Genomic DNA, 24,752 nt, shown 5'->3' on the forward strand with positions numbered 1-24,752 from the left:
GAAAAGGAAGGGAACGTAACATATTAAGTGTAGAAAAACAAATTTTTATATTTTCTTTAATAAAGGTTTATTGCAGAAAATGTTTGCAAAGTAATATAGCCCATCTGAAGCATTTCCCCCCCCCCAAGCAATTGGATGCTAATTCTGATAATTAATTTTGTTTCTGTCATTTATTAAGAATTTATTTCATATATTATGAATCCCTGCATGCAAAAAAAAATTTGAGCCGCAATTGGCCTCAATCTAGGAGTTAATTAGGTCCTTACGTACAGGTGTTTTATCTCTCAAATTTATGTTTCTACTGAGTTGTGTTTGTTTTGTTTTGTATTTTAATCATTGTTAGTAGTCTGTCAACCTTCAAATAGATAATGAAATCATCTAAAGAGAACAGCTAAGTTTCTTTTTACCTTTTTTTCAATAATGGGCTCAATCACCTTTATTCTAATATCTTTGAAACAAGAGTTTTCTTATCTTTAGGAAAGTTGTATTTTAGTCGTCCTTGGGAGTTTTAAATCTCATAATCTAAGTATTCTTAAACTGATTTGGTTTAAAAAGAAGAAAGAACTTGCACCATAATAACTTTTTATGGGTTTATGTTCTTACCCACAGACACTAGACCAGCTCCCACTCACCAACCCTGAACATTTTGGCACTCCAGTCATAGGAAAGAAAACAAATAGAGGAAGAAGATCTAATCATATGTAAGTCCGTTTTCATAACTGTTAGTTAAACCTGAATTCATTTCTCCTTCTAGTGTTGTTTTAATAGTTACTAATTTTAAATTGTAATTTGCAAAATGCTAATGGGATCTAATAGTAATTTTAGATCTAATAGTAATTTCCGACTCCTTAGCATGGGTTCTTGAGGTTCTCCATGTTCACCACTCTTAACAACTGTGTATCTACCTCCCATTTCTCCCTACATGTATCTTGATACTGTAGTCAAGATGGAACTAGCCAGCCTTCCCTGAACACATCCTTTGTTTTCCTGGTATCACGCTTTTATTCATGCTTTTTTTGTCTCTAATGCCACCCTTCCATGACACCATCTCACTCATTCTTCAGTTCTCAACAGAAGTGCTCCTATTTTTATATGAACCATTTGTGTCTCCCTACTCTTTTTTTGGAAAACAGACATAATTTTAATCCTCTGAACTCTAAGTTTTTTGCATCTATCTAATGTCAGAGACACTATTTCATCACTTACTATCATTGTAATGTTTTTCCTTCCTAATATTTTTACTCTCCCTGACATCAGGAACTGTCTCACTTTCATGTGTGGCAGTTGTGTCACATAATCTACATATTTAACAAAGTACTTTCAATGAAATGTGCCAGGCTCCAAAAGGCTAAATTAAAAAGGATCACAGGATCAAGGGGTTGTGAAATTTCAGGTCATCAAAGATTTAAAAGAAGAAAATCTTCACAGTTCCAGAAAGAAAAATAATTTATTGCAAAGGACTGGGATGCACAATGGCATCAGATTTCTCAAGAGTAACAACTCTACATGCTAGTAGTCAGTGGGATGCAGAATGGAGAAATGGAAGTCTCTATTTAAAAGGCGGACTTTTGATTATCTAAGACAATGGAACATTGGGGGGGAATTAAAGATACGATGATGGTAACAAACAAAATAGCAGAGACATTCAGTAATTCCCCTCCAAAATTATATAAGAAAGGAAAACTACATTAGTAGAGTAGAGGGAGGGGAGGTGGTTTAAATATAAAAGATACGTCCTTATAACAATGGGAAGTCAATAGAATAAAATACGTCTAAAGTGTATAAAAAAAGGAATACTAGCATAAGAATATTATATCGAGATAAGGCAGTAACTATCAGAGGGACGGCTGAAAGAGTTAGAACCAGTTGCTTCCATAGAGCCAGAAGAACATTGGAAGGGATGGGGCTAGAGAATGTAGTTCTCATTTATTCTGTTGGAGGTTGTTTTGAAAACAATTTTGAATATTTTGCTTTGATAAAATTTTAAAAATTGTAAAGTGGCTAAGCCCAGATATTATTAGAATAGCTATTAAAAATAAATATTAGTTGAATTATTTAAAACTTTAGTGTAAGTGAATGTTTTCATTCAATATATAAAATCAGATATTAAACCTAATTGTGGCCTCGCTTTGGAGATAGAAATTGGGTAAGCACTCTCTCTCATATTACTTGGTTTCAGCCTTACAGCAAAACCACGAAGGTAGGCAGGTCTTAGCTTTATCCTTTATTAAAAATTGGGGAAATTGGCCGCAGAGACAAGTAACTAATTCAAAGAACACAGGAAAGAAAGGATCAGGACTTGAACTCACCCTTGTCCATAAGCCTTTTCCCATTCAGTTGATTGACTCTTTTTTGTTTCGAGTATGTCAGTTACATTCCAAATTAGTTTTAATAGTAAATGATGACTCACTTGAGGGAGGAAATTAAAAAACTTAATCCTTTCATTGAAAAAATATTTAATATTACTTACTTTCCTACTAATGATTTGGGCCGTGAGTTTAGTTTGTTTGTTTTCTCATTGAATCTTTTAGAAAATGTTTTTCTTAATTACTAGGTTGTAACTATTACTTGCTCTTCTACATGTGTCAGTTAAATTGAGTTCTAGTTTAAAAGAAAAATGAAAAATGTATGATGGCATTATTAGTATGAAAGAGTCCTATTGTGGCTATTAGATGTTGTTACTATTTAATAATGTTTTAGTTGTTCCAGAGGGCTGTTATGTCACCATAAAATATTCACTGAAAGCCTTATAAGTTAAATCTTTTGATATCTCTTTAAAAATTAATGACTTCAATTGTGAATTAAAATTTTTATCTACCATTGGTCATTAGAGCCTCTCTGTGGTTCTATAGTCAACTCTTAATTATGATTGATGACATCAGAACAGTGAGATGGGGGTATTTAATGTAAAATTACTTCATTAGTGAAGATTTCCACTTCTCTAGCTCTTAAGAGTGACAGTGTAGCTTAGTTGTTAAGAGTGTGAACAGTGGAGCCAGGTCACCTGGGTTTAAATTCTGCCTCTGCTGCTTACTACCTAGTCTTTTCATGCCTCAGTTTTCTCATCTGTAAAATTGAGAAAATAATATTACCTATCTCTTAGAGTTGTTGCAAAGATTAAATTCTTATTTTTAAAGTATATATAAATATATATAGTAAGCACTGTGTAAGTAGATATTATGTATTGAATAAAAAATATTCATAAAATTATTAATGTAACGTTTCATTTATATGTAAGCATATAAAATTCTGCAAACTAGTGTTTGTGTTTGACAAGCAGGATTGTTTTGGGCTATATTACTTCTTAAAACAACTTTCCCATATTACTTTTTATTATATATGTGTTATAGGAAAAAGTTTTTGAATCCATCAGTAATTTTTTTTAATTTGGAAAATATTGCACCTCATATTTAGACATATTTTACTTTTCTAAAATTGTTATCCAAAAGTAAAAGTAAATTTAAGATAAAGTAATTTATAGAATATCAAATAGATTGATTTACAAAAATGAACAAAAATTATGATCTATTAAAAAGTCTGTTATGTTTCCTAGCTGAAGTCTCCCTTTCTAGAATGTATGAGAATAAAGCATGTAGTTTTCACTGAGCAAATTGATCTTTGCTTTCTAAAGAATCTAGCAAACATTCTAAGTCAGTGATTTTCTTGTTGAGAGTCTCTTGTGTGTAATGAGAGGTTTGATATTGGGATTGTGTTGTATTTGTGCAAAGTATGAAGGCAGACAAAAGGGTGAGAATTATGAGTGTAGGAAATGAAGCCGAGCTCATCAGTGTTGTTGATTTGCTTGCTGTTTTCCCTCCTCACCACTGTGGTCATGCCTGCTGCCAAGAGACTTTGTGATGTTCTTGCTTCACGCTGTAAGCCTCGGTGCGTAAGCACCACAAGCAAGCACCGCAGTGAAATGCCCGTTTCCTTAATTACACTTCCTCAAAGTTTTATTCCCTTTTTTCAGAGTGATTTTCTACAACAAATTATTATTTATCTCACCTTCATTTCCTCTTCCATTCTAAGCTAAAAAAATCTTTATTATGGTTTTCTGCGATTTAAAATTTATTTTTGTACAAAGATAAGTAAGGCTGTCTCTTCCCAGGATTCCGAGGACTATGTTGTTGCAATAGTCTATCACTACTTTTGTTTTCTTTCAACAATTTGTTAATCCACATACCAGTAATCAATCTGCCCCAGGTATTCCAAAATTGATTATTTTTGATGCCTTTCTTTAATTGAGTTTTATTTATATTCTATCTTTAATTAATGAATCCTAATATAGTCAAGTGTTCTCTTTATTAATGAATGTCATCCTTTACCTTAACTTTTTGTTTTTAATCCTCACCTGAGGACACGCTTAGAGAGAGGAAGGCGGGTGGAAAGAGAGAGAAACAGAAACATTGATGTGAGAGAGAAACATCTGTTAGTTGCCTTCCATATGTGCCCCAACCGGGAATCAAACCCGCAACTTGGGTGTGTGCCCTGACCTGGAATTGAACCAGCAACCTTTTGGTGTGCAGGACGACAACATTTCAACCAACTGAGCCTTTCCGGCTGGGCTAGCTTAATTTTTTTTAAAGCAACTTATTGATCATTTTGATCAATGAATATAACTTGATTGAATTTTGTGCTTACAGTTTATCCATTGTGTGTAGAGGTTTTGTTTGATCCTGCCTAGAAAATAGAATGCCTGAAATTATAGAAATATTTGTGTTTTTCTCCCCCAAAAAAGTTTTTTTCAGTAACCTGGCAAAAGTATATGCACACCTGCTACAGTAGGAAAGCAATCTGCTTGCTGTTTCCCGTTTAGAAAAAGAATACTTTCTCTTTTAGAAAAAGAATAAAGCATAATAAGGCCAGTAAGGATTCTTGTTAGGGATTATTTATGGGTACAGATTCTACCCAGTGATAGTGCTGAGATTTACCCAATAAACTAGTGATTTAAACCTGGTGTTCACAGGTCTGCAGATCTTTTTAAAAATTTTATTGAGATATAATTTACATACAAAATTCTCCCTTTTAAAGTGTATGGTGTTTTTTAATGCATTCACAAATTTGTGCAACTGGCACCATTATCTAATAATTCCAGAAGATCTTTTTATTATTTGCTGCTTTATTTTGATATGAGGATTTGATTCTAGTTTCCTTCTTGATAAAAATTGGGGTGGGGGTTAAAACCCTTTTATTGGTAAGTGTGTACATATCCATATATTTTGTATGTTTTAATCTCTAAGAAGCCAGAATTGTCAGTCTTTCTGATATCAACTAATACAGATTTTAGTTTATTGTATAAAATTTGAAACTGAATTAATTACTTGCCTGAAATAATAAGGATCATTCAGTAAGAACTACATTACAAAGACTGAGCTGCTGAAGTTCCTGCTCAATTTTCTATTTGCTTCTGATCATTTGCTAGCCTATGGCACATGTCCTGTCTAAAATTTTTCTCCTTTTCATTGAATTAAAATTTATTTATTGATTGATTGATTTTAGGGGCGGGGAGGAAAGAGGGAGAGAAACATCGATTTGTTATTCTACTTATTTATGCATTCATTGGTTGATTCTTATATGTGCCCTGACTGGGGATCAAACCTGCAACCTTGGCATATGGAGACTATGCTCTAACAACTGACTTACCTGGCCAGGGCCTTTTTATTGAATTTATTGGGGTGACATTGGTTAACAAAATTTTAAGTTCTTCTCACTTGATTTACAATTAATTTAAAATTAATAGTGATATGTGATTAGCTGTTAGTCTGTTGTAAACATTTCCATGTAATTAGCTTTGTTTTCATTGGCATCATCAGATACTATTTCACAGAAACAATGCATTATTTTGCTGTGGCTCTATAAACAAATACCTCGCCACCAAAGAAACAACAATGTCAAAGGGGAATAAACACGAAGGAGGTTCTCTGCTTGCTCTCTTTGCTCCGTATTTTAATTCATCAATTTATTATGTACATATTTTCTGTAAACAATTTCCTGTGTAAGCTTCTCTAAAAGGAAGAGTTAAAGAAGCCTTAGGTATAATGGTATGGTTTATACTGGTTGTGTACATTATACTGATTGTATACATTTCGTGATTTCAGGGGAAATAAAATCAGAAGTACTACAGTAGAAAGAAATAATAAATCTATTCAGTTCATTTATTTAGTCAACAAATATTTATTGAACATCTACGCTGTGCCAAGCACTGTCCAGGTACTTGGGATATATCAGTGAACAAAACAGGCATTCATAAAATCTCTACCTTTAGAGCTTATATTCATTCTCTCATATGGGGGGAGATAAAGTAAAAATGTAAGAAACAAATAAATTCTATAATATGATAGATTTGTAAGGGCTGTGGAAATAAAGATTGGACTGGGCAGGTTGTAAATTTGAATAAAGAGATCAGGATAGCTTAATTGAGATGACATTTGAGCAGAGACTTAGAGGAGGTGGAAGTAGAGGGTCCCAGGCTGTTCTCTTGCCAAGGGGAGTAGAGAAATGAGGTGTAGTAGCTTGTGGAGAAAGTGAGGTCAGCAGATTTTTTTTTTAAGTAGGGAAAGTAACAGCATACTATGGAAATAATAGTATGATGATAAGACTCAGTCTAGTAGAGGCAGAAAAACTGAGAGAGAAGCAAGCGTTGCTGGAATGAAGCCTTGAGTAGATGGGGGCGGTGGGGGGAGGTTGGAGCGAATCTAGTCCATATATCTTTCTGGTGTCTGAACCCTTAACACTTGGTAAGATGCAGATGACTTTGTTAGCCAAATAAAGTCCAGTTTTCTTTTTCTCTGTTTTACAGAATTAATATATGTTATCTGTGACATTGTGACTTTCTCTCTTGCTAATGATGACATAAAGGGCATCCATAAAACCCTAGCTCAATGAGTCTTCTGTGACTACTTTGAAAAAGCAGTAATTATGGTTTTAAGGTCCGTTGTGTTGTACAATCATTAAAAGGGGGAGAGATAAAAGTCAATGCCCTAAGATGCTCTTCTAATCAAGTAGAAATCAGTCTTGTGAAATCTTTCATTACTGTCCCAAGCTTTGTGCCTATTTTAAGGTTTTATGTTCTGCTAATAAGAAGGTAGATTGGTTTTTTTCTACTACCTATTACCTACTTTTTAAGTAGGGGTTAAACTAATTTAAATGCCATTTGCAATAGTTCTACTCAATAGCAAACTTGGAAGATTTGCTTTGCTTTTTCCAGGGGAAAACTTTTAAGTTGTTTGATCATGAAGTCAAATAGTGATATTCCCTATATCACTCTAAAATCTTTGATGATAATACCTTTTGCTTTCTTTATATTTATATTGAGATATAAGTATTTATATTGGAATATATAAATATAAAAGGGTAACATTTATATTGTCATCCCTTTGGAAAGGCATGAAGACAAATGTAGAATATGCTGGATTTATCTCAACCAAATAGAAAAATAATATTCAAAGTTGTTGTTTTTTTAAATCTATTACTTTACATTTTTTGTCAGTGAACTTGGACATTGCCAGCTATCTCAAAAATGTTTTCATCCCTGTAGGTAATCAATACTAGCCATTATTCTGTTTTATTTTATAAAAAGAACTTACATTGCAGTCTGTTTATTCAACATTTTTTAGTGTCCTTTTCTGGGCATTTTGAGCAGTTAAGTGTTAGAATTTTAATTTTCTTTAACAGACTGTAGGCTTTCTCAGAACGAGATTCAGTAGAATGTTTTGTTTCGTTTTGTGTGCTTTTGTCCTTTTTAGTAGTACTTTTTACTCTGCTTTTCTCTAACATCAAATAGACGGTTCTAGACCCTTTTCCTAACATCTTTCTAATTTACTAGTTCGGTATACAGTGTAACTAGAAGAATTTTTTAACATAATACAAAAGAATCATATTGTGCATTTTTCGAATATTTGTGTATATTTGCTATTGAGAATAACAGTGATGATCTCTTATCAGATTGTCTCCTCTCCCTCCCCTGACCCCCAGTAATAAAGATCTGCTTTCCCTCTTAGCTTTGTACTGAGAGTGTAAAATTACTATCTCTATAACTCTTTAATAAATATAGGATCTAATATGTTTTACTGTATATAGTATTGGAATATTTTATATCAGGCCTTCACCTTTTTGAGAATTTGGGGACCAATGTTAGTCTGTTCTGATTTTCCCCTTAATTGTTTGAAATAGCACTAAATAAACCTGAAAGATTTTCATGAAAATAATGCATTTTCCTTTATTGGTAACCCTTTTTTTGTTATTCTTTAGAAATTTGGGGAACTAAAATTTAAATTAGCCATTCTATAGTTATTAGAAAATGGGATAGGATTCGTCAGCTTGGTGTACCTACTCTTTGTGAAGATAAGGGAAATATCTTACTGTTTCTTTCCCTAGACCAGAGGAAGAGTCTTCTTCATCCTCCAGTGATGAAGATGAGGATGACAGGAAACAGATCGATGAGCTACTAGGAAAAGTTGTTTGTGTAGATTACATTAGTTTGGATAAAAAGAAAGCACTATGTTTTCCGGCATTGGTGAGTAACTTTAATATAAAAGTTTAATTTTCAGCTATGTAAGTTCATGAAAATAAAACAAAAAAACCCAACTATTATCTTAGTGTTTTTCGTAGGTACAAAATGGGGAAATGGTTTTAGCATCATTTAGTTCCAACAAAGATTACTTTCAAAATTGCCTTTCAGTACAAAGAACTCTTAAAGTTATTTAAGAAAGGCAAAATCATGTTAATTTTAGAGGCTAGGTGTATGGGAGTTCAATATACTGCGCTCTCTTTTTGAAAAATTCTTAATGCAGACTTTGGAAACTAAATCTACCTTACAAAAGAACAACAGAATCTTTTCTGCTGTTGTCTACAAATGATGTCTGTTTGTCTTTTTTCAGTGAACGTATTTTGTATTTTGAGTGCTTAGTTTCATGTTTTGAGCAAAATAAGTACCCAATAAATGTCAGCTCAATCTTAAAATTATAATTAAAACCAATGAGAGCAATTATTTCTTTTAATAAACATAAATACTTCATGATACTGTTGTACCTCTGCATATTTTTACCTCTCCATCTAACATTTATTGGATACCTGTTAGATACACAGTCGTGCTAAGACCTTTATAAAGATTATGAGGTAGGAGTAATTATTTATCCTTATTTAGATAGAGATAAGGAAACAGTATTAGGAGGGTTAAGTAATTCGTCAAGCTTTGGATTAATGGTAAGCTGAAAACTTAAGTGTTAGTGTGTGTATGTGATCATTTCTTTTTTCCTAAAGCACTGTGATTCTCTGTAAGAATTTATTTTAAAAACGTTAAAAAAAAAATTTTTTTTAACGTTTTTATTGATTACAGAGAGAGAAAGTGGGGGAGAGAGAGAAACATTGATGTAAAAGAGGAACGTTGACCGGTTGCCTCCCACACGCACCCCAACTGGGGACCCAACACCCAGCCTGGGCGTGTGCCCTGACCAGGAATTGAACCAGCAACCTTTTGGTGCACGGGACAACACCCAACTGAGTCATACCCACCGTCCAGGGCTTAAAAACATGTTTGAAAAAAACAGGTTTTGTGTGTCTTTTTTTGAAAACAACAGGAACCAAAAAAAGTAAAAGTAAAACAACAGGAACATTAAATTTTTGAGTTAGTATTTTCAGTATGAATTAAAGATTCTCTCACCGTAATTTCTAAATAGCTTCTTTGATGAGAAAAATATTTGAGGGTTTATGATACTGAAAGATCAGTAATCTGCTTATTCAAACATTTCATTAATGTTTTAAAGATAGAATTACTGATACGTTATCCTCCCCCCAAAATTGAGATTTAAAAAAAAAAAAGTTTTCATTGATTTTTTAGAGAGAGGAAGGGAGAAGGATATAGAGATAGAAACATCGATGAGAGAGAAACATCATTGATTGGTTGACTCCTACATGCCCCCTACTGGGGATTGAGCCCACAACCCAGGCATGTGCCTTCACTGGCAATCGAACCAGTGGCCTCTTGGTTCACCGGTTGACACTCAACCACTGAGCCACACCAACGGGGCAAAAGATCTTTTGGGCAGTGATGAATACTTTTGTCAACCAGAGTACGAAATTGTGTTCTAAATCAAACAGTATTGACATAATCACATAATCAATACTTGCATTTTTATTTTTAAACTTAGTTTTTATAAATTGAGTAACTTTTACCAGTGTTTTGGTAAAAGTTATCAAATTTATCATGTTAGAAAACAGTCGCATACTCCTAGGAACTATAAATAACTGTACATGTATTAAGCATTTACCCTGGCCAGGCACTGTGCTAAGCTTAACATAAGTGGTCATATTTAGTCCCAGTCGAGACTGAAAAATAAGTGGTATTTACCCCCATTTTAAAGGGAGGAAATCTTAGCTTCCTTGACTCATACAGTCTTTCTTTTCAGTTTTCTTCACTGTTTCTTCTCCAACCAAGCTTTAAATATCATCGTTCAAGGTTCAGAATATATCACTCTATATTCTTTTTAGGGTGATCTCATTCCCTGTTACAGCTTTGATTGCAGAGATGATAAACTAAAATGCCTTAGGGACCAAGAAAATAACATTCGTGAGTGAACAGAATAAAACAGGGATTGTGGTTCTTGTGTCAGAATGGAGAGAGCCCACTACTCACACATCACCACCAGCACTGGCCAGTGCTGTCCTGTGTGTACTTTTCAAAACCCTAAGCTCATAAGCAAAAAACAAAAGGATGGATTTGGCTCACAGTTTCAGACCCAGGTTTTAGACTCCTGATATTTAGGCTTTTGACTCCCAAGTTTATGTCTTTGGGTTCAAATCTGTATTCTTAGACCAGACCTGGATATCCATCTATTTAGTATTTCTACTTAGATGTTCTTTAGCCACCTTAAAACTTAATAAGACTAAAAGTAAATTTATTCTCTCCTCCCCCATTCCCAAACTTGGCGCTTCTCCAATGTTGCCTCTCACAGTGAATGACACCATTTGCAAAAGGCAGAAACCTAAGCATCCTACTCTCTCTCATCTCTCCGCTTCCCTAATTATCTCTAATATTTCTTATTCCTTTAATTTGCTGTTTCTACTACTTTACATTCAAGTCACCATCTGTCACCTGGGTGATTGTAGTAGCTTAGTCCCCTTCAACTCTTACCTTTCTCTGGTCCATTTTTTTCATGACAGTCAAAGTAATTTTTAAAAAGGCAAATCTGTGATGACATTATCCTGCTTCAGACTCTTCCCTTAAAGATTTTAGATTTTTTCCTAAGAATTAACATTGCTTATAAGACTGGAAAATATGGACCCTGCTTATCTATAACTCATCCAGCCCAGGCAGCAAATCAGCCACACTGACCTTTCGCTTCCTGGAGTGGGTTCCACTGCTTGCTGTATCAGGCCCTTCTCACAACCTGTTTGCTCTGCCTGCAGTGCATCCCTGTACTCTCTACACGTGCTCACACGTATAACCTTTGACAGGCCAATTACTACTCAGCCTGCAAAGCTGAGCTTAAATGTTTTCTCCTCAAGAAAGCGGTCCCTGACCATACACACAATAGTGATTAAAGGACTTAACACAATAGTGATTAAATAAATATTTACTTGTTTAGTGTTCATCTTCCAACTAGAGTGCAAGCGTCCTGGCCTCTGTTTTCTCCAACATCTAATATACTACCTTGATGTAGCAGTTAATACTTGTAGAATGACTAGATGAATGAATGAACCAATATATAAGTATTTACTTTGGACTTTTTTGAAATGACAGGAAAGTTCCCTAGATGCTAATACAAGTAAAAAGACTTTCATCAGTGAATTATTTGAGAATACCATGAATATTTAGGAACTGCTTAATGCAGTGCAATTAAAATTATGAAAAATGTTAACTAACTTTTAGAAAGACTGAATTAGAATGAACCTTTTCTGGCTTTTTTGGCCTGTGGTGAGAGTACATGCCTTTATGTATCATTGTGCCATTTTTCAGAGCTAATGAGACAGGCTTTTAAACAACCTGTCATACTTATTTAGCTCAGTTTTCATGAAAAAATGTGACTATCCCATTAACTTGTTCTTGGTATACCTAGAGGGCTGTCTTGGAATTAAAATAAAATTCATAGGCACCTTACATTGGCACTGCCTTTGGGAAGACGTGCTTTATCCTCACTGTAAATAACAGCTGAGGCTATTTCAAATAAAATAAATCTTTTAGTGTTAGTAGTAAATCTTATACAGACTCCAGAAAGGTACCACTTTGAAGTGTTTACTTGTTAGAGTGGGTAGTATTATGGAGAAATTGAATGTGTTAAAGTATATATTTAAATGTAAATAATAGTAGAACCTCATCTCTGGCTTTTTTAAAGGATGGAGACTGCTTTGATTAAGCTTTTAATACCTGATCCCATTTTGGTTCTTGTCTGTCTCTTAGCCATGATGCAGACCCTCTGCTAAGGCCCTAGCTCTGCCTCTTTATCCACCCCTGCTCCACTTCCATCCCAACTTTTCATGTCTGACTAGGATGTGGTACCCAGCTCTAGGCTAGTCAGAGCCACCCTTCTGCTTTCAGCACCATGCCTGTGCCAGAAACAGTGTGGGTGATACAGAGGGCTGGGAGGGAATAGGACATAAGTTTAAAATTGCTTTGTGTGTGTCCATGTGTATGTACCTGCTTGTTCTAAAACTAAATTTAGTTCTTAAACTAAGCTGAAACTGCTTTCTAAAAGGATTTAAATAATTGGTACTTATATAACTATCTATAAACGTGTATTTACTTATAATAGTTTCACACTTTTTTTTTTAAAAGGTGGTTTGTCCTGATTGTAGTGATGAAATTGCTGTGAAAAAAGATAATATTCTTGTTCGATCTTTCAAAGATGGCAAATTGTAAGTATAATTCACTTGGTGTGAAAAATATACTGTTTTCCCAAATTAGGATGTTAAGTGATAAATTCTTATTTCCAGGGGCATTACCCTTTTACTTTTTCATCATTTAGAATGTTTCAAAGTATGATCATTTTTCATATATTATTAAATGTTGTAGTAGGCCTTTCCTTGTTCATTTTGGTCTTTGCTAAGCTATACTCAGTACTAATTTGTCAGTATTGCCTATATAATAGCTGGTGATTTGTTGAGGTAAATTTGATAAGTCTACCATATCTAACACTTGATTGATATATTACTGGATATATTTATTATTCTTGAATGTTTAATTAGGACTCTAATATTTTTAATTATGTCGGAATGATTGTAGTGATACCTATTGTATAACATTTCACTTCTGCAGTAGTCCGAGGATTAAAATGGTTTGCTATACATGTATGTTAAGTGTTAAGAAAGTGATTTTTTGTGCAGAACTTTCTTAGAACTGAATTAGAAATTTCTGTGGTAGTTTTTTTCCCTTTAAGAATTGTGTGACCAGAAAAGCCATATATTTTATACTTTGCCTTAAAGGATGACTATATCTTAAAAGGATGATCATAGTTTAAGATTGATTTTGGGGTTTTCAAGTTCTGAAAAGTGATTTTTAAAAACAATTTATAAAAACAATGTTAACAAAATTGAGATAATGAGAGAAATTTGAACACTGAAATAGAATACTGGCTTGATGATATTAAGAAATTATTAGTTTTAAAATGTTTGATAATGGTATGATTATATTTTTAAAAAGAATTTTAAAGCTCTATAATCAAATTATATAATGTCTGTGATTTGCTTCAAAATAATCCACTTGGGGTGGGAGGAAATAGGTAGGGGTATAAATGAGGCAGTGATGATGAGTTGATTATTGTAGTTGGCTAATGGACATGTGGGAGTTCATTGCAGTATTTGATTACTTTTGTATATGAAATTTTAAAAATAAAAAGTTGTCCGGCCGGTGTGGTTCAGTAGTTGAGCATCAATCAACCTATGATCCAAGAGATCGTGGTTCAATTCCCAGTCAGGGCACATCCCCAGCAGGCTTGATCCCCAACAGAGGGCATGCAGGAGGCAATCAATCAATGACTCTCTTATCATTGATGTTTCTCTCTCTCTCTTTCTCTCTCTCTCTCTCTCTCTCTCTCTCCCCCTCTCCCTCTCCCTCCTATTCTCTGAACTCAATAAAAATATATTTAAAAAACACTTAAAAGAAATAGACAAGCTGAAAAATATATTTTGAATAGTTTTCAGGTTTTGTGGATCCATTGACACACATCACATACAGGAAAGCTGAACAATGATTTATTAGTGTAAAATAGGAAATATATATTGACATATATGATAGAACTTCTTATAGTTGCTTATATCCGACCCCTCTTTATAGTTGAGTTCCGTACAAGATTTTAAATTGTATATCAGAAGTTTGCATGTGAGTCTAAAATCCAGTTAACAAATTGTTAAAAGAACATTTACATTATAAACTAGTACATTTTCTTCCAGTATTAAATTTAGTAATTTCCTATGATTATTCCAAGATAATGGTGAATCTTACTGTTAGACTTCTTATTTATTGGATTGATGCATTCTGCTACCCAAACATTTTTATTTATCGTTATTTTTAGTATTTCAGTATTTTTAAAAAATATGTTTTTATGGATTTCAGAGAGAGAGAGAGAGAGAGAGAAAGAGAAACATCAATGATGAGAGAGAACCATCTATCAGCTGCCTCCTGCACGCCCCCTACTGGTGATCGAACCCTCAACCCGGGCATGTGCCCAGACTGGGAATCAAAACGTGGCCACCTGGTCCATGCATGGGTGGATGCTCAGCCACTGAGCCACATGGGCCAGGCATCAGTATTTTCAGTATTTCTTATACCCAGGGACCCTTGATATTTGAGAATACCTTGTTTATAAAACATCTCTTAAAGGAGGGGTCCTTTTGTAGATGAATACGTATATTAACATTTTATTTGGAACTTGCAACCCTCTGTATCATCACTTTCATTGTAAATGTCAGTATTCCCATATTTTTAGTAGCTTTCTGTGGTGTGTAATTAGGCTCTTAATTAATCTCTGTTGTATTTTTGTGTGTTTTTCTTTCTTTAAAATTGAAAAAATAATTCAGTACTTCAGTACCAAGAAAGGATGTCCATGAAATTACTAGTGACACTGCACCAAAGCCTGATGCTGTATTAAAACAAGGTAAGGGTAATCTTCGAATAAATTATAGTTAACTTTAAAACTGATAGTGTTTTGGAAGATTAAATTTTCTTTTGCTCTTTAAAAGGTATTTTTTAAAAGTTGTCTTTAAAGTTATACTTGGTTGTCTTTGACTTTGTTTTTTGTAAACCCATGTGTATTTTGTTATTATAGGTTCCCCCCCTTATTTTTTTCTTCTTCGGCTTAACATTTTGCTGACCAGTCATGAGTTAACTCGTGTTTCCATTCCCAAATGTTGACTGGTCACAAGATAACTCATATCTGCACTTACATTAATTTAAGTAATTTTAAGGTCTGAAAGCAGTGTAGAGTTTTAAAAGAGCACACTAGACCTTTTTTTTTAGTTATTTAGGCTCAGATTATAAGAGGTGCAAGGTATGAGCCACTTCACTGCTCAGCACCTACCTCTGTAGTGGATACAGCAGATACATGAAGGGAGTTGATCAAGCATATCAGTATTTGGCACATGGCAGTATCTTGCGCAAGTGTCAAATGGTATAAAAAAGGGTTGTTTTTTTAAATGTGCTTTTTTCAATGTTTATTGCTAAAATAATAAAATGTTTTTAAATGTACAAAAATTTTCTCAATTCCTAGAAAGTAGATTACAGAAAATTCAACCGAATGCAGCACACAGCCTAGCACCTCCATTATGTCTAGCAGAGCTCCAAATAAAGATTCGCCATTCAGATTATCAGGAAAATTAAAAGATCATGTTCTACAAAAAATAGCAACCAGCAGTAAAAAAATCCCACTAGGGTGTGTAAAGTATGTTCTTCAAAGGGAAAGCGTAGTGAAACATGATACGGATGTAAGACTTGTTTAGTGCCATTGCATGTAGATGCATGTTATACAATATATCACACTCCAAAGTATTTTAATAAATTATTTAAAAATATTAAAGTATATGCATTGTTTAATTTTGACATACGGTAATATAAATATAAGGTATGACAAAAGGAAGTACATTTACGTTTACTCAAATGCTTTCATTTCATTTTCAAGTGTGGAAAAGTAGCCAGCCACACGGGTGAGTTCTGGCTTGAAATAACCAGTCAGCAAGGTTTAATATTATTTAAAAGTGTGAAAGGACTATATCCGCAGCTATTACTGTAGTCTGACTTTTGCCTTAAATAAAATGTTAATTCCTGAGAAGGGTAGAAACAAGAATCAAAGTAATTTTAATTTTGCATTTCTCTTAACATAACAATAGTTATATCATATCATATATCATCACCTCATGTTTATTGTAGTAACTATATTATGTTGTTTAATAGCTATATTAAATGCTCTGATTTCATTCCTTTCTAGGTTTTGCTATTGTACATAGCTGTTTATTTTCTTTTTGCCTGTATTCATCAAATCCAGTAATATACTGTGTTGACTGGTTAAAAATCATCAAGCATTTATTCCCATGTATTGTAGAATGAGAATAACTGCATAGCTGATTTTAATTCAAGTTAATTGTTAATATAATTCAAGTTTAACTAGAGATGTAGCAAATATATTTGTAGTATATTTTCAGGTATTGTAATGTTCATTACGAGGGCTTTGCCAGGTATGTAATACTGTTTGTCATTTGTTGGATAAATAATTAAAGTTATTTTTACTGGACATGCTTAATTTTTGTTTAAAAGAAGAAAACTGCTCTGTATGTGTTTGAACCTAGGACACCTTCCAGTGGTAGAGGTTTTGCCATGTTTAAAAATGGCTTCTTGATGCTTAAGACTATTAGAATTAAATGAGCTGCTACGTGGAGAAGCGGTCAGCTCAGTGCCTGGCACACAGCAGACACTTCATAACTGCCAGCAATATTAGGACAATAATTTTCATTTCTTCATCTTGTTTAATTTTTGTAGACAAATCAGTTGTCTTATTTCTCCAGCTCACATGGTTTATGGTCTCTTTCCAGCCTTTGACCAGGCACTTGAGTTTCACAGAAGTAGAACCGTCCCTGCTCACTGGAAGACTGAGTTGAAGGAAGACAGCTCCAGCAGTGAGGCGGAGGAGGAGGAGGAGGAAGGAGAGGACGAGAAGGGGAAGGAGGGCACCGGCAGCGAGGAGGAGGCAAGTGGAAGCGGCGGGTCTTCCACGCGGAGAGCACTTGGGTTTCTCTGGAGCCAGGGTCTGGCAGAAGGCAGGAATTACTCGAATATATTTAGTATTAGAAATATTTCATAATCAAATCGTATTTGTGATGCTCATCATAATCAAGCAGTTTGCTTGCTTACCTTAAAATAGAAATATGGTCTTGTGAAATTAAAAATAAGTATGGTTATCCCAATAACCTCAGAAACGATTCTTAATTTTGCTGTGCTTTTGGTTTAACAGGTGATTAAGGAAATACCCACCTAATATAGCAAAAGTTTCACATGCTTTTCACTGTCGTGTAGACAGCTGTCACCTCATACAATATTCACACTACATTTGCATATTTTATTGAAATACCTAGAAGAGCATAAAATATATATCCCATCTAGTATTAAAAGAATAAGCAAAAAATAAATATTAATGAGAATCTTAAATGATTTTATCTAATATTAAGGGGTGGGTAGTTCTGATTAGGTCATAAATAAGACATCTGAATTTATATGGATGAAGGAGCTGAAGTTTGAGATTTTGTTGTAGCTGGTACTTTAGGTCTAGCAGTGACAAGTACCAAGAAAAGATGTCCATGACATTACTAGTCACATTGCACCACTCTACTCTAATGGTTTGTTGAACGACTTCATAAAAGTTATTGGGTGAGAGGTACAGATAGGGAAGGCTACTAACTATATTTGATGATGAAGTGAATTGTATTTAATGTTTTCAGGAAACTAATGTCAATATGTAATATTTTAGGTAAGTTAGGAAATTCTGCTCCATAACTGTAGTAAACATCTATTAATGACATGAGGTTGTTTTAGGGTTTATGTTTTATTATGTATTTTTATGATATGATAATGTGTAGTGTAGAAGTTTCCCTGGCTTCAGTCTCCTCTCCCACTGCTTTCTGTTTAAAATGCTAAAATGAGTAATTAGTCTCTTGCTTAAAACCTTTTCAGTGGCGGCTTATCACTCTAAAAATCAAGCTTCACTTATAGGTCATCCTTTATAATCCATCCCCTGCCTCCTTTTTTTCCATTCCTCCTCTTGGTATGCCTCCCCACTTGGAACTTTATGCTGTAGCAGTATCAAATTACATACCTTCTACTCACCTTTGCACATACCACGACCTCTTCCTACAGTGCCCTTCCCTCCCCTCCTTTAGTTAGCCTGGCACACTCCCGACATATGTCACCGCTGTAAAGGGAAACCTATGAACCATCACCCTTCTCAACTCAGGAAAGTTAATCACTTCATTTGCTAATCTATAAACTACTACTGTTCCTGGTACATATTTTGTCATGTGTGTGTATACACATACATACATAAGTACATTGATTTATGTCTGTTTCTTAACTCCCTTATTAGTCTGTAAGCTCCTCAAGGGTAGAGACCTTGTCTTACTGGTACTCATATTCATAGTGTCTGACACAGTGTGTAACATGTAACAGATGATCAGTAAATGTTAATTACCAAACTTTTGGTGCTTAGATTTGTGTTCTACATATGGTTTTGTAAAAGCAAATCTGGTTTCCAGTTTAAACAGTTTTTTCTGTTATATACAAACTTGACTTAAAATTTTTGCAACAGGAATAAATTTGGCAGTTAATGAAAGTCAAATATTGTACCATGGGGACATTTCTAATAGAAAATAGATTTCCTTAGATTTACATCTGATCACATTACCGAAACACAGCATATGTGGGCCGTGTTTAAATTGAGAAACACAGATTTATCATAAGCAAATTAATAATTGTCATTTATTCTTCTCTGCTCAACTAGCAAACCTAATAGTTTATCAACATGAGTTTTTGTTTTTAACTGGTCTTTGTTTGCTCTGCTAGCTTTTAAAATAAAAAGGGGTAAATATCATTCAAACAATGGCATTAGACATATGATTTTTAAAAATGGAGATGACTTAGACTATTGATAGGAAAGCATGCTCCTAACTTTTATTATTAGAAATATACTTGCCTCGGCCAGAGTAACTGTAAAGCCTCAGCATATATTTTGGACCACTTCCTCTGCAGTTACTCCTAGTCATTGCTCATTTTTCTTTCATTTGATTCAGCACCTGACCTAGTGCCTCCACTTACTGGTGCTCATTAAATGTTTGTTGAATGGATGATAGCCACTGAATTGATGAGTTTCTCAATCTCACCTACTACCCTGCTCCTTGCAGGTTGCTTCAGGACCAGCTCCCTACTGCCACAGCCCCTGGCTACAGCAGCAAGAAGCTAGTCCCTCCCTTGTAATTGATAAATCGGGGAACTATTTTATTACTTGAAGATTTCCCTAAGTCTGAATCTTCAGGTATTGTAGATCAAGTTCGTTCCCCACTTTACTGATTTTACATGCTTGAGGTACTACACAGTGGGGCTGTGTGTAAAGAAGGATACTTGTAGTTACAGCTAGTGGGACCCACACATGTATAGTTCTATGAGGAGCAATAATAGAGTCAGTTTTGATGTTAAATTTAAACCCTGACCCAATTTAATAGGAGTGAGAGTAGGTCTTCTTGAGCCTGTGACCCTGATTTAAAGAATTGATCTCTTATGTGGTAAAAAATTGATGAACCATCTTTGTAGTCTCATTTCTTATATGAGAGTTTACATTTGGGATTGCCGCTATTGAGATACCTTTTAGGACATATTCCTCTATAAAGCATAAAATGTCTAGATGTTTTTCTGGGTTTGAGCATCTTAATATTAAGACATAATTTGTGTTTGGTAAAAAGCCTTTGAAATATTTTAGTATTAGTCTTTACTGTTGGTAGGAAATCTCTTTGTATTATTACATGCTTAACTGAGGAAAATAACATTCTGTTCTTCTGTGACTAAAATTAGGAAGAAATAGAACCATTTCCAGAAGAAAGAGAAAACTTCCTTCAGCAGTTGTACAAATTCATGGAGGATAGAGGTGAGCGTTTTTTCTTTCTTTTTTATTTATCATTAATGTTTTAGGTATCAGATATATAGTAATATTTTTTAAATAATAATTATGTTCATTAAGCTGCAAGTCACTGGTAACCTCTGCCAATATCACCAGCACCTAGCTTAGTGTCTGTCACATAGGAAGTAGAATGAGGAATTTGACAGTATTTTGATAGATATCATGGCCATTTACCCACAAATGCCTGTATTCTGTCCTGTCTTTCTTCACACCCATCAGTACTCTTATACCAAAGAATTCTTATACAGGGAACAGCAGCAGAGTGGGTATCATAGTAGTACCACTGTATTTGCACCTACGTAGATGCCACTAGTAAAAGGCCTCCTTCTCCAGAATCACTGTTTGACATACCTGGGTGGGTGTGTGGTATGGGACTAACGACACTCTAAGATGGGCTGCAAGTCTTTTTGTAAAGACAGCCCCGTAACTAAGAGAATTCACCCATACATAAGGAGCCACAAACAGAGAAATATGACAGCATCTCAGGGTGAACCTTGGCTTAGCTTATTGAATCTGCCTAATGTTAAAGAAATGCAGGGATTGGGGGAAAGAGGAATGGGTGCTAACCTTTAGTGATAACCTGGTTCTCCAGTAGCTATTGCACTGCTACTCTCTTGCTTATCTGTTGCTCAGAATGTAGTTTCTCCTTTCCTGGAAAGATGCTAGCAAGGAAAAGGAGTTGGGAGAAGTAGAAAACTTTCTAGCTTGAGGAGAAGGACTTGGAAATGCCACTGCACTCTGTAATTAATTATTTTTAAATCCTCGTTTGCATTGATTGATGAGTAAAAGCTGGCTCTCTTTGTCTTTTGCTCTCATAAATGGAAGTGGATACTACAATGACGTTATCTTTTTATTTAATATGCATTGTCCTTGATTTCTCTTATTTCTTTATAAGTGGAGGCTTAGCCTAAGAAGATAGGCTATTTCTTATGCTTTTATGTAAGATAAATAAAAGAGTGAATAAAATGAATAAAATGTAAGAATAGTGATAAAATAGGATTATGGCAGTCATATATTTTTTGGAAAGGGTCATAGGTTGTGTATCTCTGTTGTCCTGTTATTTCCTCTACCATTTTCTAAAGGTTTGATAGTTTGTGTCCTTGCCCTACATTTTTCTGTGTTAGAATGAAAGAAAACTATAGCTTTACTCTAGAGTCATTTAGAGTATAGTAAGTAAGAAAAATGCAAAGAAAGGAAGCCCTGGCTGGGTAGGTCAGTTGGTTAGTGTTGTCGAGATATGCCGAGGTTGCAGATTTAGTTCCTCCTCAGGGCATTCAACCAGTGATGCATAAATAAGTGGAACAACAAATAGATGTTGTTGTCATTCCCCCCCCTTCTTTGTCTTTCATCAATAAAGAAAAAATTTTAAATTAATCTTTAAAATGCAAAGAAGGTATCTTAAAAACAACTCAGTGTGAAGCAGTTGCCCATCATTCATCTCGAACAGTTTCACCATCCTTGTTTCCCTAATTTAAAAACAAAAATATTTTGTTGGTATTTTATTTTGCTCTCTTTGGTATTTACTGTTGAACTCATCGGGGGAATAAAAGTGGAATGAGATCATATAAGGTTTTGAAAATTTAGTATGAGGAAAAAAAATTTAATGAAATGGGCTTAAGTAAAGGACATGTTTTTGGTGAACGGGATTTTTTCCGTCATATGCAGGGTGAGGCAAAAGGAGGTTTACAGTTGTGAGTGCGAAACATAAGAGTTTATTCTTGTATTTTTTTGATATTTTCCATGTGAACAACTGTAAACCTACTTTTGCACTACCCTCTGTGTGTGTGTGTGTGCACGTGCACGCACTTTGCACTATATTTGGTGACAATATTTGATTTTTTTGGGAAAAAATTTTTTTAATCCTCACCTGAGGACATTTTCTCCTTTGATCTCTAGAGAGAGTGGAAGGGAAGGAATGGGAGGAGGGGTCAGAGAGAAAGAGAAACATAGTCAGAGAGACACATCACCTCCTTGCCTCCCTTGCACCTGTAGGGAGGTGACCTGCAACTGAGGTACGTGCCCTTGATCAGGAATTGAACCTGCGACCCTTTGATCCTTGGGCCAATAGTCTTAACTGCTGAGCCAAGCCTGCCAGGGCATGAATCTTTTGAAATTTTAAATTTAAAATGTGCTGTGTTTTGAATGTATTTTGTGTTTTTCTTAATAGGCACACCTATTAACAAACGACCTGTACTTGGATATCGAAATTTGAACCTCTTTAAGTTATTCAGACTTGTACACAAACTTGGAGGATTTGATAATGTAAGTATTACAGTCAGAAGTGAAACATGTTTTTATACATGTTTTCTCATCTAAAATTATTTATTCCTATTAATACAAAATGGAAATTACAAGTTAGAAACAGAGCTAGCTTCCTCAGACCAAATTTAAATTTAAAGATTTTTTTAAATGAGCCTCCTGACTTACTGTTAAGTTTGTTAAACTTCATAAACCACCTGTGTATGTCTGAGTCACAGCATAACCATATAGGTGGAAATTCTTGCTTTTTTTTTTTTAAATCTTCATCCAAGGATATTTTTCCCATTGCTTTTCATAGAGAGTGGAAGAGAGAGAGAAACATCAACTGGTTGTCTCCTCGCATCCCAACAGGGGCAGGGGATTGAGCATGCAACCGAGGCACATGCCCTTGACCAGAATTGAACCCGAGACCCTTCAGTTTCTGGGCCGACACTCAAACCACTGAGCCAAACCAGCCAGGGCAGTTCTTGCTTTTTTTTTTTTAAGTATATCTTTATTGATTTCAGAGAGAGGAAAGGAGAGGAAGAGAGATGGAAACATCAATGATGAGAGTCATTGATCGAGCCCGCAACCCGGGCATGTGTCCTGACCGGGAATCGAACCCCGATCGCCTGGATCCTAGGTCGATGCTCAACCGCTGAGCCACGCCCAGCCGGGCAGTTCTTGCTTTTTAAGTCTTCCACTGGACTGTAAAGTCCTTGGGAGCGGAGATCTGTGTTAATATTCTTTGTATCTTTAATCTCTTTACTGTGCCTGATATAAAACATGTCATATATATGCCTATATAAACATGCAAAAAATCCAGTTGTGAAGTAGGAGAAATTGTCTTAAGATTGCTATGATGTATGGTGCTCATCTGAAAAGATTTTTGTAGAATCAAATGCTTTTGTAAAATCCATAGAACTGCTTTGATTTATTAGCTTGTAAGTTTTATGGGACGATACATCATTTTAAAATTTATATTTCTTCATTAAAGATTTTGATGAGGAACTTGTATATTTTCTTATTTAGTATAACAGGGTTTATTTAAAATCAAATGTAGTATTTCAACATTTATAATTGAGATTTGTTAGAATACTAAAACTTTCAAATATTGTAAACCAATTTTTATTTAGAATTTGAGATTGATATTTTTCACCCATTCAAGACTAGAATGAATAAATGTAAATATATATTTACATATACTATGTTAAAAGTTTATTATATTCCTGCCTTTAATTTGGGAGTTTTCATTTCATTTTGTCTGTTAGATTGAAAGTGGGGCTGTTTGGAAGCAAGTCTACCAAGATCTTGGAATTCCTGTCTTAAATTCAGCTGCAGGATACAATGTTAAATGTGCTTATAAAAAGTAAGTCAGTGTGCTTGATATAGCTGTATTCAATATTTTATCTAGAAAGCTGGATGGAATTTATCACATAACTGAGGCTCTTAAGAAGAAAGCAAAAATTTTCACTAGAGTAATCACTCTATAATATAACATTTTCTAGAGTATATTCTATGAATACTAGATCTATGAGATAGCCTGTAAAGAAAGTTTTTGTGGCCAAGTAAATTTGGAAAGTACTGTGTATAGGTTAAAATGCCAAAGTTTTAAAATTCAGGTATACTCACGTTTGATTCCTGGTCCTGCCAGTTACTAGCTTTTGATGCCCTTGAACCATTTCATTGTTCTCCTAAGCCTCAGTTTCCTTATATGTAGAATGGGATAATACTGTTTGCCTCATAGGATTACTCTAATGATTAAATGAGGTTTTACATATACTAAGAGACCCAATGCTTGGCATTTAAGAAAGATCTCAACAAACAGATGCTATTACTAGTACTTGTAACAACTACTGTCTTTTTCACTTTTAGCATAGTTTTTTTAAATGAAATTTTTCTTTGAAAAATGTTTCTATTTCAGTTAAAAAGATTGGGAAGAACTGAACTGGAATAAATTAGATATTAATAAGGCTCCATATCTGAAAACAAACAGGAAATGAACACAGTTAAATAACTACAACTCTACAGTAATATTTTGAAATATTTTCCTAAATATAATTTCTCCTCATATTTCTAGATACTTATATGGTTTTGAGGAGTACTGTAGGTCGGCCAATATTGAATTTCAGATGGCACTGCCAGAAAAAGTTGTTAACAAGCCATGTAAGGAGTTTGAAAATGTAAAAGAAATAAAAGTTAAGGAAGAAAGTGAACCAGAAATCAAAGAAATAAAAATTGAAGTGGAAGAGAAGATAATAGTAAAAGAAGAAAAGCCTACTGAAGATGATGTTGAAAGAAAGGAAGATATTAAGCCCTTTCTGGTAAATCAGATCTTGTCCTTTGCTGCCTTTGGTACATTTTCTACAT

At 34.4% G+C, this 24,752-nt stretch overlaps 1 protein-coding gene across 1 annotated transcript in view; it reads left to right on the forward strand.

The window, feature by feature from the left end:
- The window catches only part of ARID4B (AT-rich interaction domain 4B), a 124,971-nt gene that overhangs the window by 57,525 nt on the left and 42,694 nt on the right, over window positions 1–24,752 (forward strand). The window contains exons 7-15 of the mRNA XM_016199849.2: window positions 610–701; window positions 8,377–8,515; window positions 12,773–12,852; window positions 15,013–15,089; window positions 17,017–17,171; window positions 20,039–20,111; window positions 22,312–22,406; window positions 23,654–23,751; window positions 24,463–24,706. Coding sequence (XP_016055335.2) covers window positions 610–701; window positions 8,377–8,515; window positions 12,773–12,852; window positions 15,013–15,089; window positions 17,017–17,171; window positions 20,039–20,111; window positions 22,312–22,406; window positions 23,654–23,751; window positions 24,463–24,706 — 1,053 coding nt within the window. The remainder of the gene's footprint in view (window positions 1–609; window positions 702–8,376; window positions 8,516–12,772; window positions 12,853–15,012; window positions 15,090–17,016; window positions 17,172–20,038; window positions 20,112–22,311; window positions 22,407–23,653; window positions 23,752–24,462; window positions 24,707–24,752) is intronic.

Source organism: Miniopterus natalensis, chromosome 21, assembly GCF_054644295.1.
Source record: "Miniopterus natalensis isolate mMinNat1 chromosome 21, mMinNat1.hap1, whole genome shotgun sequence".
NCBI classification, from domain to species: Eukaryota; Metazoa; Chordata; class Mammalia; order Chiroptera; family Miniopteridae; genus Miniopterus; species Miniopterus natalensis.